Genomic DNA, 16,269 nt, shown 5'->3' with positions numbered 1-16,269 from the left:
TCTGCCAAGATGATTGTTGCTGACCTGGCCTCTTCTGGAGTTGATGTTTCAAGGAACACAGTTGTGAGGGCTCTTCATCGTGGTGGGCTTCAGGGCCATCGTCCCAGAAGAACCCCTTTACTCAAACAGCGGCACATCACAGCTAGACTGAGGTTTGCCCGTGAACATTTGAAAGGTAAAGATGAGTTTTGGGAGTCTGTGCTTTGGTCTGATGAGACTAAACTGGAACTGTTTGGGCACATGGATGTTGCTTATGTTTGGCGAAGAAAGGGTGAGGCCTTCAACCCTAAGAACACAGTTCCCACAGTTAAACATGGTGGTGGGAGCATCATGCTGTGGGGCTGTTTTGCAGCTTCAGGCACAGGGAGCCTTGTTCGGGTGCATGGCATCATGAAAAAAGAAAATCATGTTGACATTTTGAGGGATAATATGCAGAAATCTGCTCGTAGTCTAGCCTTAGGTCGTCGCTGGGTCTTCCAACAAGACAATGACCCAAAGCATACATCGAAATTGGTCCAACAGTTCCTGAAGGATACCAAAACAAAGGTCCTGGAGTGGCCCGCACAGAGCCCAGACCTCAATCCTATTGAGAATCTGTGGCGAGTGCTCAAAGTGAATGTCCATGCTCGGAAACCACGTAATTTGGACCAGCTGGAGCAATTTGCAATGGAAGAATGGGCTAAAATCCCTCAGGAAACCTGTGCCAACCTAGTAAAGAACTACTCTAAGAGGTTGTTGTCAGTTGTGGCTCAGAAAGGGTTCACTATTGACTATTAATGACCGGGGGCTAATAATTTTGGACGTTTCATTTTTGCCCTTTCTTGTAAACGGCAATAAGGGATTTAGCTAAAGAAGGGTGGGATGGTTGTTTTTTTTTGTTTTGTTTTGTTTCTAGACCAAATTTAAGGTTCCATCAGATCTGTGACTGGTACATGCCTTTCTACCTTAACGACGCAAGATGACCAAAACATAACGGTGGTGGAGCCTAAGCCATGTCGGACAGTGCCATGTGTATTTTATTTGCATATTTGATTATGGAGGAATGTATGCGAGTGACTGGTGTCATTTTAAAATGTTCATCTTGAATCTGACTGCTCTAAACTTTGTGTGTGTGAACATGGAAACAAGGCCTTACTCATGTGCAGTATTGCCTATACGCAGTACATAATCCTGTGGCCTCTTTATAAGACATCAGACGAGATGCTTATTTTCCTAGCGTTTTATACGTAAGTAGAGTTTATGGTAAAGCAGTTACACAAACATAAACAACCTTTGCAGACAGAAGCTTAACACATTCCATAGTTATGATCTCATTTTACTGTGTCTTATGTACATGTATACGCAAATGTGCTTTTTACATAGAAAAAAGGACGACACAAACAAAGATAACTATGCATGAGCAATCTTTTTTTTTTTTTTTTAATTTGTTATTTAAAGCAATACAATCCTGGGAATTTGAGAAAAACCTAAACTTAATGAACGCTATTAATATTAAAAAGGAAAAACTGGGAAGCTATAAAAAAAAAAGAGGTTCAGTATGAAACTTGCCTTTGTGGGTTTGCTGAATGGTAATGTGGGGAGATAAAACTGGAAATGCCTGGATTTATTGGAGCATGTTGACTGGATATATAAGACAGAAACATGTAAAAATGTCTTGAAACATGACCATCTGCATACTGAAAATAAACCAGTTCATACCATTTCCTTGATCTGTTTGTTTTTTTTTCCCTTCAAATGATTTCTTTGTGCAGCAAACAGCTGGAAGTGTGAGTTTGAATAATAAGAGATCAGAAGGTGACCGTTAATGAGAGAAGAACCTCGCTGACCTCGTGATGGGGAGGAGACGTGTTAGACGTGTGCTCTCATCTCTGATTTGACAAAACATTGTGTTTGTGTGTTAAAACTCTGGGCACATATTTGGTTTGTGGAACTTTGTCAACAGCACTTTCTGCCCTTTCCCTTTGTCTAACTTTTTATTCTGATATTGAAAGTACCTTCCAGTTGTACTTTTCTCTCCCTATATTTCCCCTTTCTCCAAGAAAAGAATGAACCCTGCATGTCATTTTTGATTCTCTTTACTCTTTTAGCACATTTAAAGATGCATGTGTGTTTGCGTGTGTGTATGCGTGTGTATGTATGCGTATGTGTGTGTTTGCATGTGTGTTTGCGTGTGTGTATGTGTGTGCATATATATGGTGGAACATGTGGAACATCCTTAAAACAAGTTCCTGTTATCACTAACATTTTAGCAGCTGTAACAGTCTTGCCTTTACATCTCTAGAGCATCTCTCTCTTTTCTTTCATGCAGTTCCTAAGATAAAAATGCAGCTTGTCTTATCCGGAAACCTGAGATAACAAACTCCTCTGTCCTGATCAATCTCCTGTGGTTAAAAACGTCTAGTGGAGACTCCTTCCATAAATGTAAAATAAAACAAACATATAATAATTCTCCTTACCCAAATCTTCAATATATACAATTCTTATTTTCTTTGTTCAATATCAACACATTATTGTGTGCATTATTGTAGATGTGAAATGCCTAAAAGAGAATTATCTGTTACTATAGAAACTGTTTCTTTAGTTTAATGATTCGCATTACAGCTCTAGTGTCCGATTTGCTGCTATAGAAAATGAATCACCTTCTGACGAATCAGATAAACTAATTCAGTAGCACTCTGAATTAAAAAAAAATCTATAATAATCACGACCTAGTGTTTCAGACCATGTCAGCGATCCTCCATCGAGATGATGCTCGATGAGCTGAGGATAAGTGTTTGTGTTACATCAATCATTAGAGATAGATGACCGTTTTTTAATCCTTTGTGAACACAAAAGGAATTGAAAGTGTGTCCAGTATGATTAGAATCTGTGTCTGAAATGAAAAGATGGTTTATAGATCCTGCAGAGAGTGTACATAATCGTCTCAAAAGCAATCAAGTGTCAGACAGGCACGCTTTCGGAAAAACGCCACTCCTGTGCAATCAGCACACTTCAAAGAGACGAGAGCTTGGATGAATTACAATGAGCTCCGTCCTACAAAAGAGCTGCCGTCCCTTTGGCATGGCACACTTAGAAACCTTTTGCTCACAGATTGAGGTGCTTCTCAGTGATCAGGAGGAGATGAAGTAAAACATAAAGCTGGATTTGGCCCGTTTCCGACATTTTGCACTTTTATACACCGTGGACTGAAATGTGATTGGGGGATGGAGAGGGGTGTGCGAGATCTGAAGTGCAGTATGGTAATGGCTCTCATCTCATCCTTCTATTCTCCTTGTCCCCTACCCACTCTCTGTCTCCTCCTGCCCTGGTTTGAGTTACACGTTATTCAGGCTTTTAGTGGCAGATCACGGTGAGAAAAATCATCTTGACAGAGAAAACACACGCAGCAAGATGTACGGATTAATCAAAAACTTTCTAGGATGGAGGAAATTTTGATAGATTAATATCTGATCAGCAAACCTTGTGACAGACAACAAAGACAGGTGAGTCACTGAATCAGTCACCAAGTCTGTGTCTCAAGTCCATTTATTACACAAGAACTTAAGTCACCATTCGTTCTCAAAATGTAGATATTTTTTCAATTGTTGTATTAGTGACAATCAAAACCCAGGATTATCAAAGTTGTTTTGTAGATATTATTGAGCTCCTACAGTTCTGGCCATAGTTAAATGGTGATTTTTAACTATTTAATATACGTTTACTCCTAAAAATATGTTTATGACTAAAGTCAGTTCATTGGTAGTCAAACTTGTTCTCTACTAGTATGTTTTGTTGCTGGAAAGTTTCTATGGCAGCATTAAAGAGACAAAGTTTTATTGTGCTCATTTAAATAACGTTATTCATTCATTCATTTTCTACCGCTTATCCGAACTACCTCGGGTCACGGGGAGCCTGTGCCTATCTCAGGCATCATGGGGCATCAAGGCAGGATACACCCTGGACGGAGTGCCAACCCATCACAGGGCACACACACATTCTCATTCACTCACGCACTCCCACACTAGGGACAATTTTCCAGAGATGCCAATCAACCTACCATGCATGTCTTTGGACCGGGGGAGGAAACCGGAGTACCCGGAGGAAACCCCCGAGGCACGGGGAGAACATGCAAACTCCACACACACAAGGTGGAGGTGGGAATCGAACCCCCAACCCTGGAGGTGTGAGGCGAACGTGCTAACCACTAAGCCACCGTGCCCCCTAAATAACGTTATATAATGTTTTATTTATTTAATGTTAACGTATTATAATGTTAATAGAAACCAAGCTAAGAGGGAATGTAAAGTTGGTTTTGCTCTTAATGGGGTTTCTTGTCGTAAAATGCAAAGAACCTCTGATATATTCACTAATACTTGCATGTGTTAATTGATGAATATTGAACCCAACGTTCTAAAGCAGTGACTGAGTTACGATGCACACTGATGCTCTGCATTTCTCCAGACGGTTTAATCCCAATATCTTTTCCTTTTTGAGCATTGGTCAGACCACATCAGATTCAGAACGACTTTAATGGCCGGCAACAATTGCACCTAGGTGTCTGAGGTGTGCCGTCAAATCGGATCATTCATGCTATGTGAAGGCACAAGGAACCTAGAGTCTATCCCAGGGAACTCAGAGCACTAGGCAGGAGACACCCTAAACAACATGGCAACTCATCACAGGCCAACTATTCACACACACAACAAACAAGAGATGTATAAGATGCATGATTTTGGAATGGGGGAGAAAACGAGTACAACGAGGAAACCTCTGAATCATGGGCATAACATGCAAACTCCACACACACACAGGATGAAGGCAGGAATCACTCCCCATTGACTGCCAATATCTGATTAACTCAATTCAATTCAATTCAGAATTATTTGTATAGCACTTTTAACAATGGTTATTGTCTCAAAGCAGCTTTACAGAACATAAGAAATTTTGCAAAAAGTACAAAAAGTTTAACATTATACAAATATTTATACAAAAAAAATCAAGATTAATATTATATTTATATTAAAATGTGTTTGCATTTATCCCTAATGAACAAGCCTGAGGCGACTGTGGAAAGGAAAAACTCCCTTAGATGGAAGAGGAAGAAACCTTGAGAGGAACCAGACTCAAAAGGGAACCCAACACCATTAAGGTGACACTGGAGGGTGTGATTATAAACTGTTATTAACACCAGACAGTGTTATTATTAATAATCACCTTCCTACAGTCATATACACACTGACGATGCATTGATTAGGAGGTTGTTGTCCTCAGAGACCACATAGAGTTGGTAACTTCTCTTTGAATGGTCGTGATCTTCAGGAAGCGAAACACAACTGGATCTGATACAATCAATGGATGCTTTCAAATTAACATAGCTGCTGTTCATAATATTAACCAGAACTAAATAAATAAACTAAAATAATAATGTTAATTTACTGGAGCACACGGTTGTAGGATGTGTATACCTGGCTAAAGAGATATATGTTTAATCTACATAAACAGGAAGAGGGTGACATTTAGAGAGAGGCTTGTATGTAAGTAGCAGTAATTTGTAATCAATTCTAAACTGTTTGTCAGAATTAAGCCACAGCGATATCTGGTCTGTTTTCCCAGAGCATCTCAAATAAGAGAAGGACCACCAAACAATATGTGTTCTGTTGTACTCCTGAAGTCCATAGACATTGTGTCCATAGACATAAAAACTAATTTTTAGACTCTGGGGAAATTACTAATGCAAACATAAGCAAGCAGGAGCAAGGCAAACAGTCATGGTAACAAAAAATATGGGTCAGAAAAAAGGCAGGAGTGATAAATCTGACAAATGTGACAGTAATATCTAAAGGAGGAATGATGAGATACTGGGGAAATGAAGAGAAAAATGAAAACATTGATATGTGGGGATAAAAATATATATATTTCACATATCTTCCCTTTATTTCTACTTCTGATAGAAGATATTTTTCCTACATTACCCCTGAACTTTGGTATAAAGATCCACTGGAGTTTCTCATAGACGTTATTAGTGATCTAGTGGTTATTGAATGTTTTTTGAATGTAAACCAGGATGTTCCAGTGATTAAAATTTTAGTGAGGGGCACGCTGCAGAAATGTGCTACAGTTAATGTATCACACTGCAGAATATGTACTAGATCAAATTATTTCAAATCCCAGTTAGATATTGAGAATATAAATATTTTAGGTGGGGAGAGTTACTCAGTAGTTAGCATGGTCAGGGGTTTGATACCATGTGTGTGTGGATTTTGCATCTTCTCCTTATGCTTCAGGGATGTTCGGATTTGCTCCACAAGTCCGAACACATCTGTTATAGGATGATGGGCATCTCTGATCTCTGGCCATTGTGTGCGAACAAGTATGTGTGTGTGTGTGTGTGTGTGTGTGTGTGTGTGTGTGTGTGTGTGTGTGTGTGATTGTGCCCTTTGATGAGTCTGCACCTAATCCAGGGTGTCAACTGCTTTTTGCTCTGTCTCCTGGAATAGACTCCAGGCTATCTGCAGCCCTATGTAGGATAAGGGGTACAGAAAATGGATGGATGCTATGCCATTAATAGTTAATAATGAAGTTTACCTTTTAAACACTGGCATGTTTTTTCTGCATACTGACGATTTAGGAAATCAATGTTTCCACACTAAATTTGGTGTCTAGGAGGTAAATAAAAAAGAGTAACAAAAATCTAACCTTTCAAAACTGTCAAGGTCCAAACTTACTCTATACTTAGTCTAGTACTCTATAGTTACAGCCAAGATCATAAAGACTCTGTAAAGCACTACAAGACCAAACTCCGATTTTGAAACCAAATAAATAAATGGTATTTATTCCTGATGTAAAACTGCATAGTTCTGTTCCAGCATGACAGGACAAGTGCTGGAGGAGAGTGCAGATTTAAAAGCCCACAGGCTCTCGGTGAAGACCTCCATGGAGGACGATTCAGAGAGAGCAGACAGCACCCTGAGTCGGTGAGAATCACTCTGCTTTATCTAGATCATTTGGAAATACATTAATGTGACTAGTGTAGATCTCAAGCTTATAGCACAGGTCTGATTTTAATAGCACAAAAAATACACAATGTATACTGACTACAGCTTGTGTGTGTTAAAGCGGCCATTCTATATGTGATGACACATCCTCAGAGTTACAGAGGATGGCCACACTGGAGCCTTGTGGCCCAAACTCTCAGAATTCCTTCCGTGGACGTGGAGCCCTGTCGAGGTGAGAACCCTGCTCAGTTTGTGTGATTTCAGTGTTGCCTTCAATCAGGTGAAAAAGAAATCACTCTCAGGAACTTTATATTAGCATGTCTTATAACTGGTAAGCTGGTTTTGTTTAAAAGAAACAGAAATGCTCATGCTCATGTTTATTCTAGGTTAATATCATCTTTTATATGAACTTTAAAAAACCTTCACAAAGCAATATGCTAAAGTGTAACACTGTTATGCTCCAGGTTGGTGAGTATGGTAGTGACACTCCGAGAATGGGCTCATAAGAGTCTTCAGGAAGAGGAAGAAAGGCCAGACTCCTTTCTGGAGCGTTTCCGAGGGCCTGAACTTCGCATCACGCACAGCCGCATCAGCAGCAATCATCCTGATCCGCAAGACAGCAGCGTCAAAACCAAGTGAGAAACTTAGCTAGGCATCTCAGAAATAATCATCTTGCACTTTCTACCACCAGATAAAATACAAATACAGTGTACAGATGATATAAAAAAAAAAAAAAAAAATGATATACACTATATAAGTACATCCTCACCAGCCACTTTAATAGAAACACCTGTATTGTTCATGTAAAATCATGTAGAACTTCAGTTAACGTTCGCATCTGACGTCAGAATGGAGGAAAATGTGATCTTGGTGAATGTCTGAATGTAAATGCACTTAGTAATGTAATAAGGTAAATACTAGAAATGTTGTAGCTTTAAAAATGAACTAGCAGCTCACAGTGCAAAGGACAAAGACTAAATTGTATTTGATGTCCAGTTATTTGTAATTTAACTGTCTAGTGCACAATTTTGACTTTTAACTAGACTTCATTAAATAACAGTCATAAATTACGGTAATTTACCGTCATTAATGTCACAGCACGAGAATGCCTTTTTATTTTTAAATCAACCAAACTAACATTAAGCCACAGTATTGTGTCCTTGTTGTATTAGTCACACGCGCTCTTCTGAAACTTTATTTCATTAGGAGAAGGTCTATTAAATTTTATTGATTTCTTTGATGCAGTTCTTACAACACTGTACCAGTATGTTCAAGCCATGCACACTACTTCCATGTATAAAGTCACATAACACATAGCAATAGGCTTAGTAGGTAGCATGTCGCCTGGCGCATCTGGGGGTTAGGGGTTCGAGTTCCACCTCCACCCTTTGTGTTTGGAGTTGCATTTTCTCCCTGTGCTTCAGGGGTTTTCCTCCAGGTACTCCAGTTTCCTCCCAAAAACATGTGTTGTAGGCTGATTGGCATTTCTAAATGGTCTGTCCTGTGGGAACGGATCCAAGGTGTCCCCCACCATCGTGCCCCAAGTGGTTTTTGGTAGCTTCACCAATCAGATTCAAAACACTGATGCTTGCCCACAAAGCCAAAAATGGACCAGCTCAAGCTAACCGCAAAGCTCTTAATCACTCGCTCCCTTAGTTCTACTAGCACTGCTCGACTGGTCCCAATATCTCTCAGGGTAAGAGGTAGGTATACATCAAGACTCTTTTCTGTTCTGGCACCAAGGCAGTGGAATAAACTTCTCCTAGATGTCAGAACATCTTCAAATGACATGTGAAGACCTACCTCTTTCTGAAACACTTAAACTAGCACTTATTTTCCCTGTTTGTTCTATGTGTATATTAAAAAAAACCCTGAACCAAGTTTTAGGTTGATGGTATCCTAAGGCTGTAACCTAGAAACTTAAAAGCACTTTTGTTCGTCGCTCTGTATAAGGGCATCTGCCAAATGCCATAAATGTAAATATAAATGTAAAAGTTAGACTCCTGGTTATCTGCAGCCCTGTTTATGATAACAACAAATTGCCTTTAGTGACATGAATAATACAATTTCATTACAGGATGTTTTTTCTACTCTAGTCGAAAAACAATGGAGATATAAAGACTACACCAAAATGTAATGAACTTTGCCAGTACATAATAGTTCGATTTCTTTAAGTTTTATACATATAGCAGTTTAGCACCAGCTCCTAATTATAGTCCTGTGGACACATTGCACAATCAAGTGTCTTCCTGTGCTTATTAGCTATTCAACAAAACATGGTACAAGAAAAAAATGAACCTTACACAGCCTTTCTCTTTGTAAGTTACTACTGTATAGGACCTTTGGGGGAAAAATAATTACAATGGTGAAACATTCAGTGGCATTTTTGGAATTCGTCAACAGGAAGAAGTCAGACGTGTTCATTCTTGCGCCGGCCGATGACATGTACTACCACTGGCTGTTCGTCATTGCCGCAGCTGTACTCTACAACTGGTGCCTCCTGGTGGCAAGGTAAAGTGCACCATCCGTACTCTTTGTTTCTAATAACAGCTGCATTAATTATATGAGATTCATATCCAGACATCCAGCTGGTTCCTTGTTGAAAAAAAAAAAACGTTTTAATAATTGCAGATCTAATGAAGCCTAATTTAGACTCTTATTTTAATGATGATTTATGTAAATAACTGCAAATGTGCTGAGGGCACAGGGGCATTTCCCTCCTAGGGGCTCACATTTTAGCTATTCATATTTTAAACACAGGGCCTGCTTTGATGAACTTCAAACCAACAACTACATTCTGTGGCTGGTTTTGGATTACCTCTCTGATCTGGTCTATATTCTGGACACCTGTGTGAGGCTGAGAACAGGTCAGAAGCTTTGGTCAGCAATCAAATGTCTCTTAATAATGCATCAGTATAGAATAAACCAATGAACCAATGTGCTGTTATGGGAAAATAATCATCAACAGGGGAGTGGGAAGCAGCTAAGATATAACTGAATGTAACTATTTTTAATTATAGCATGCCCTGAAGTGTTTTATTCTTCTTATACCACATCATGTTGCTAATTTTCACATGTCAAAAAACATTTAACATTTATAGATACATTTAATACTGTGAAATGTCAAATAATTTGCTGAAAATGAGACCTAAAAACCCACAAAAACTACTTGAATTTTTCATACCTCTGAACATTACCTACGTACTGCCACTAGAGACTCCTTCCAAAACATATACACTGTTTAAATTAGTTTATTTGGAGCATCTGCTCTACAACTGCCTGTCTAGGTTCTAATTATAGAAAGGCTACTTATAATTACTCACTCTCACTCATTTTCTACCGCTTATCCGAACTAACTCGGGTCACGGGGAGCCTGTGCCTATCTCAGGCGTCATCAGGCGTCACTCTCATTCACTCAAACAATCACACACTACGGACAATTTTCCAGAGATGCCAATCAACCTACCATGCATGAAACCGGAGTACCCGGAGGAAACCCCCGAGGCACGGGGAGAACATGCAAACTCCACACACACAAGGCGGAGGCGGGAATCGAACCCCCAACCCTGGAGGTGTGAGGCGAACGTGCTAACCACTAAGCCACCGTGCCCCCCTACTTATAATTAAACGACTGGATTAATATGATTTACTAGAATCATTGTCCAGGCAAAAAAAAAACAAAAAAAAAACATGAACAATCAATATCAAGTATTTGACTTGAATGTGGTATAAGTTGGAACTTTAAGGAACGCCTTTATCTCTTTTACTTGCCTGAGATATTACTTTCCTTACTAACTAATACCTTTACATGAATGACTGCCACACTGCAGGTTTCCTGGAGCAGGGTCTTCTAGTGAAGGACCTCAAAAAGTTAAGACAGCGCTACATCAACACTCTCCAGTTTAAGCTAGACCTATTGTCCATCCTGCCTACAGATCTGGCCTACCTTGCTACAGGTATCCATGTTCCTGAGCTACGATTCAATCGCCTGATGCGCTTTTCTCGCATGTTTGAGTTTTTTGACCGCACTGAGACTCGCACCAGCTACCCAAACACGTTTCGCATAAGCAACCTGGTGCTCTACATCTTGGTTATCATCCACTGGAACGCCTGCATCTACTTTGCCATTTCCAAGTCTCTCGGCTTTGGGTCAGACCAATGGGTCTATCCCAACATCTCGCATCCGGAGTTTGGCACTCTGACTAGAAGTTACATTTACAGTCTCTACTGGTCTACACTGACACTCACCACCATTGGTGAAATGCCTGCACCGGAACGTGATGAGGAATATATCTTTGTGATCTTTGACTTTCTAGTAGGCGTCCTAATCTTTGCTACCATTGTAGGCAATGTGGGAGCTATGATATCCAACATGAATGCCACACGTGCCGAGTTCCAAGCTCGCATCGATGCCATCAAACACTACATGAAGTTTCGCAAGGTTAGCAAAGAGCTGGAAGCCCGGGTCATTAAATGGTTTGATTATCTTTGGACCAACAAGAAGACGATTGATGAGCAAGAAGTGCTCAAAAATCTTCCCAACAAACTGCGGGCTGAGATCGCAATCAACGTACATCTGGAAACCCTCAAGAAGGTGCGAATCTTTCAGGACTGTGAAGCAGGGCTGCTAGTGGAGCTTGTCCTAAAGCTGCGTCCTCAGGTCTTTAGCCCCGGTGACTACATTTGCCGTAAGGGTGACATTGGGAAAGAAATGTACATTATCAAGGAAGGCCGGTTAGCAGTGGTCGCTGATGACGGAGTTACTCAGTATGCTCTCTTGACATCCGGCAGCTGCTTTGGTGAGATCAGCATTCTTAACATCAAGGGAAGCAAAATGGGGAACCGTCGCACAGCCAACATCCGCAGCATTGGCTACTCGGACCTCTTCTGTCTCTCCAAGGATGACTTGATGGAAGCTGTGATGGAATATCCAGATGCCAAGAAGGTGCTGGAGGAGAGGGGCCGGGAGATCCTCCGGAAGGAGGGCCTGCTTGAGGAGCTGGGACTTGGGAGCCTTACAGGTGTACAAATGGAGGAAAAGGTGGAGCAACTTGAGGCCTCACTGGACACACTGCAGACCCGCTTTGCTCGGCTCCTGGGGGAGTACACCGCCACTCAACAGAGGCTCAAACAGAGGCTCACTGCCCTGGAGTGCAGGCTGCAGCGCTCTGGAAGCGGCTATCTCTCTGATGGCAATGAGAGCACTACTGACGGCGACGGCACTCACAGTGAAGTGAACATTCAGCTGTGACCACAACTGTTTCCCAATAAGCTGAGAAAAATAAAGCCAGTGAAAACATAGAAAAAGTGTACCATATGTTAGTAAGAGCATTTATTTTAGCTCAAATATAACCCGTTTTTCTATATTACTCGTTTGGGAATTCTTCAGTGAATTGTTTTAGCTACAGTTTTTAATATTCATGTTTATTTATCTGAGAGGAAATCACCAGCATTTGTAGGCTGTATAAACAATCTAAGATAAATGACAGATTTGATCATTTTTAGATGAATCTTTATCATTAGAATTAGCATTGCATACATTTTAATTCCTAAACAAATGAACAAAACAATGTAGCTTTCAAAGCAAACAGCTTTTACTACAGTAAAGCTCAGCCAACTTGCCATGTCAGCTAAACAATTCTTTATCATTTTTATTCTGATTTGCCTGTGTGTTCAGTGCGTATTTAACATTAAAATGTATTTCTCACTCACTCATCTTCTACCGCTTATCCGAACTACCTCGGGTCACGGGGAGCCTGTGCCTATCTCAGGCGTCATCTGGCATCAAGGCAGGATACACCCTGGACGGAGTGCCAACCCATCGCAGGGCACACACACACACTCTCATTCACTCACACACTATTTTTCCAGAGATGCCAATCAACCTACCATGCATGTCTTTGGACTGGGGGAGGAAACCGGAGTACCCAGAGGAAACCCCCAGGCACGGGGAGAACATGCAAACTCCACACACACAAGGCGGAGGCGGGAATTGAACCCCCAACCCTGAAGGTGTGAGGCGAACGTGCTAACCACTAAACCACCGTGCCCCCCAAATGTATTTCTCTACAGCATAATTTATTCTTGAAAACAATATATTTATGCTTTAATTACCAAACAATTTATGCTTTAATTACCCTTAAACATATTTCCTTGTATATTCTTTACATTTTGCTGTATGTTTGCTCTGTATGTATAAAATGATCATTTGGAGTGTCCTATAGACTGTTGTACTATTTAAGATTATGAATAATATGTCTTTTTTGTGTATTGATTTTTTCTTTATATTTATATTTTATACAATATGCACTAGTTATCAATGCTCTCTGTCTAAATAAATGCTTTAAAGGTTAAGCATAACATTTTAAGAGGAAGCCTATGTGCACATGCCAACAACCTGATTATTGATTTGTCATTTGAGAAAGAGTCAATTCTATGAGTCGACTCTTCTAGGGAGTTACTTTTGCTGTGCAGTTTCATCAAAACGCCTCCATAGAAACCATCCCCACGGTTGACTAATATGAATGGTGAGTGTGTTTGACTGATATACAGTACAGTATATTATGGGAGTAATAATCAGGATTAATTGAAATGAATCTTCTTAATGTAGCACAGACACCAGGCACAGGCTCGTCTGACCTAAAAACTCTCCCAAGTACATCTTCAGTACATCTACACATTAGACAATACAGAACGGATGCATGGAACAGATGCAGTTGTTTTTATCATATTCTTCTATAATGGAAAAAGACATAATGCATTTTTCTTTTTCATCACGTTGAGGGCTTTTGTAAAAGAAGCAATTTCTATATGACACGCATAAAACGTCAGTTTCACCTTCAAGGTCACGTTGTGTACATAAAATTTCCCCAGCAAAAGGATATTTTCAACCAAGAAGTCATCATTTGTCTACTGTTCTTTAGATAATGTCCTTCCTGGTGAAGTTTCCAACATGAGATACCTTTAGATAAAGCCATTCATGAATGTTGGACCATAAGGCATTCAGATACATACAATGAAAAAATAAATGTTCTGTGGTTTCCAAATCATCACAAAATATACATTTATTAAAATCAAATCCATTGAATCAAATGATTGATGGTCTCACACACTGCATCACAGATTATATAAATTTCTGTGTGGAGAATACAGAAGCATCTAGGAGGGTACGTTGTTTCTCCAATAAAAAACCCTGGGTGACCCCTGAGCTCAAAGACCTGATAAATAAGAAGAAGGCTGCTTTTACTTCAGGGGACAAAGTGGAGCATAAGAGAGCTCAGAAAGAACTCAAATATAAGATGAGGCGAGGCAAGGACAGCTTCAGGAGGAAACTGGAGGAGCGGTTATTGCAAAATGATGTCCAAGGTGTGTAGAGAGGACAGAAAAACATCTCAGGGCATGGACAGAGTGGCAAGAGAGAATCAGTAAATGGTGATTTGCTCTGGGAAAATGAGTTGAATCTGTTTTTCTCCCTCTCTATCCTACTCCAAACCAGCAGTACCAAAGATCGCATACCCCAGGGAGCTGAATCACTTCAGACCTATTACCTTAACCTCCCACCTGATGAAGACCATGGAGAGGATCATCCTCTGTCACCTCTGTTCCTAAGAGAGCACAGTACTCGACACACTGCTGTTTGACCTGGCACCAGCACCCGGTTCTTTTTGGTGGAAAAGGGGTAAATCTGCCATGGTGGAAAAGGGGCATGTGTGGACAATGCAGTGATCTACCTGCTGCACTGGGAACTGACTCACCTGGAGACCATAGGGAGCACTGTGAGAGTCTTATTCTTTGACTTCTCCAGTGCTTTCAACACGATACAGGCAGCACTGCTCCGTGGGAAGCTGGAGACTATATAGTGGGAATGAACAATAATGTTTGACTGGTGTGAGTTTAGCCACCTGCACGTGAACACCAGTAAGACAAAGGAGATGGTGACTGACCACCGAGAAGGAGAACACCACACTACACACCACACAGGGCTTGGAAATTGAGTTGGTGGATAGTTGAGACTACGGTCCTTTGGGGTGTGCAAGACATTATTAAGGACATTTTTCGATACAATTCTCTATGCCGTAGTCTGCTGGGTGTGAGGCAGTACTGAGCGGGATAGGAAGAGAATGAACAAGCTGGTTAGGAGAGCCAGCTCTGTCCTGGGCTACTCATTGGACTCTGTGGAGGAGGTGGGTGAGATTAGGATGTTAGCCAAGCTGACATCTAAAGAAACAACACCTCTCACCCCCCTGTATGGGACTGTGGAGACCCTGTGTAGCTCTTACAGCAGCAGACTACTACACCTGCAGAGTAGGAAGGAGCGCTACTGCAGGTCATTCATACCAGTGGCTGTCAGACTTTATAACACTGCAATACGGTGATGTTATTGTGTAATATTTTATAAATATATAATAATCTTTTTTTTTTTTTAAATATTTTTAATATTAAACTTTTTTCTTCCTATGTAAGTCTTTAATACCTGCACTTTAACTGTCTGTGAGCTGCTGTGATAAGTGAATTTCCCCACTGTGGTATGAATAAAGTTTAATCTTATCCCTATCTTATCTTATCTTATCTTATCTTATCTTATCTTATCTTATCTTATCTTATCTTATCTTATCTTATCTTATCTTATATACCTTATAGAAGGCAATGAATAAAACTATCAAATTAAACTCCTGAAATTGCATATCAGCAGGAGCTGAAGTGGCTGGTGCTATGGTGAAGTCAGAGCACACTCAAAACTGTGGAGATGATAGTGGACTTTAGGAAAGACCCCTCAACACTACACCCCCTCACAATATCCAACATCCATGTGTCATCTGTGGAGACCTTCAAGTTTGTGGGCACTACCATTTCCCCAAGACCTGAAATGGGATTGCAACATAAACACCATCATCAAAAAGGCCCAGCAGAAGATGTACTTTCTACACCAGGTAAGGAAGTACGGTCTGCCACAGGAGCTGCTGATGCTGTTCTACACTGCAGTCATTGAATCTGTCCTGTGTACATCTATCACCATCTGGTTTAGAGCAGCAACAAAACAGGACAGGAACAGACTGCAAAGCACAGTAAAAACAGCAGGAAAAATAATTGGTGCCCCCCTGCAGACTCCCCAGAACTTAGTATCAGTACGATACAAGAACAAGAAACGGGGCAGGAACAATCACTACTGACCCTTCACACCCTGGACACAACCTCTTTCAGCTCCTCCCTTCTGACAGGCGCTACAGAGCTTTGCTTACTAAAACTGCCAGACACAGGAACAGTTTCTTTCCCCAGACAATCACCCTGATCAACA

At 40.6% G+C, this 16,269-nt stretch overlaps 1 protein-coding gene across 1 annotated transcript; it reads left to right on the top strand.

Annotated features, from left to right (window-relative positions):
* The first annotated feature begins 6,846 nt into the window (after positions 1-6,846).
* cnga2a (cyclic nucleotide gated channel subunit alpha 2a) lies at positions 6,847-12,225 on the top strand. Its single transcript, XM_060885436.1, has 6 exons — positions 6,847-6,953; positions 7,096-7,206; positions 7,439-7,609; positions 9,378-9,485; positions 9,735-9,841; positions 10,805-12,225. Exons 1-6 carry the CDS (start codon positions 6,847-6,849, stop codon positions 12,223-12,225), a joined length of 2,025 nt encoding a protein of 674 aa, XP_060741419.1.
* Positions 12,226-16,269: the final 4,044 nt, after the last annotated feature.

Source organism: Tachysurus vachellii, chromosome 13 (assembly GCF_030014155.1).
Source record: "Tachysurus vachellii isolate PV-2020 chromosome 13, HZAU_Pvac_v1, whole genome shotgun sequence".
NCBI classification, from domain to species: domain Eukaryota; kingdom Metazoa; phylum Chordata; class Actinopteri; order Siluriformes; family Bagridae; genus Tachysurus; species Tachysurus vachellii.
This window is presented reverse-complemented; position numbering and strand designations above follow the sequence as displayed.

Bases quoted from the DNA above. Each gene is read 5' to 3' on its own strand.
- cnga2a (XM_060885436.1), top strand. From the start codon at position 6,847: ATGACAGGACAAGTGCTGGAGGAGAGTGCAGATTTAAAAGCCCACAGG. The intron at 7,610-9,377 runs GTGAGAAACTTA...ATTCGTCAACAG, and splicing joins GACAGCAGCGTCAAAACCAA to GAAGAAGTCAGACGTGTTCA. The intron at 9,486-9,734 runs GTAAAGTGCACC...TTTTAAACACAG, and splicing joins TGGTGCCTCCTGGTGGCAAG to GGCCTGCTTTGATGAACTTC.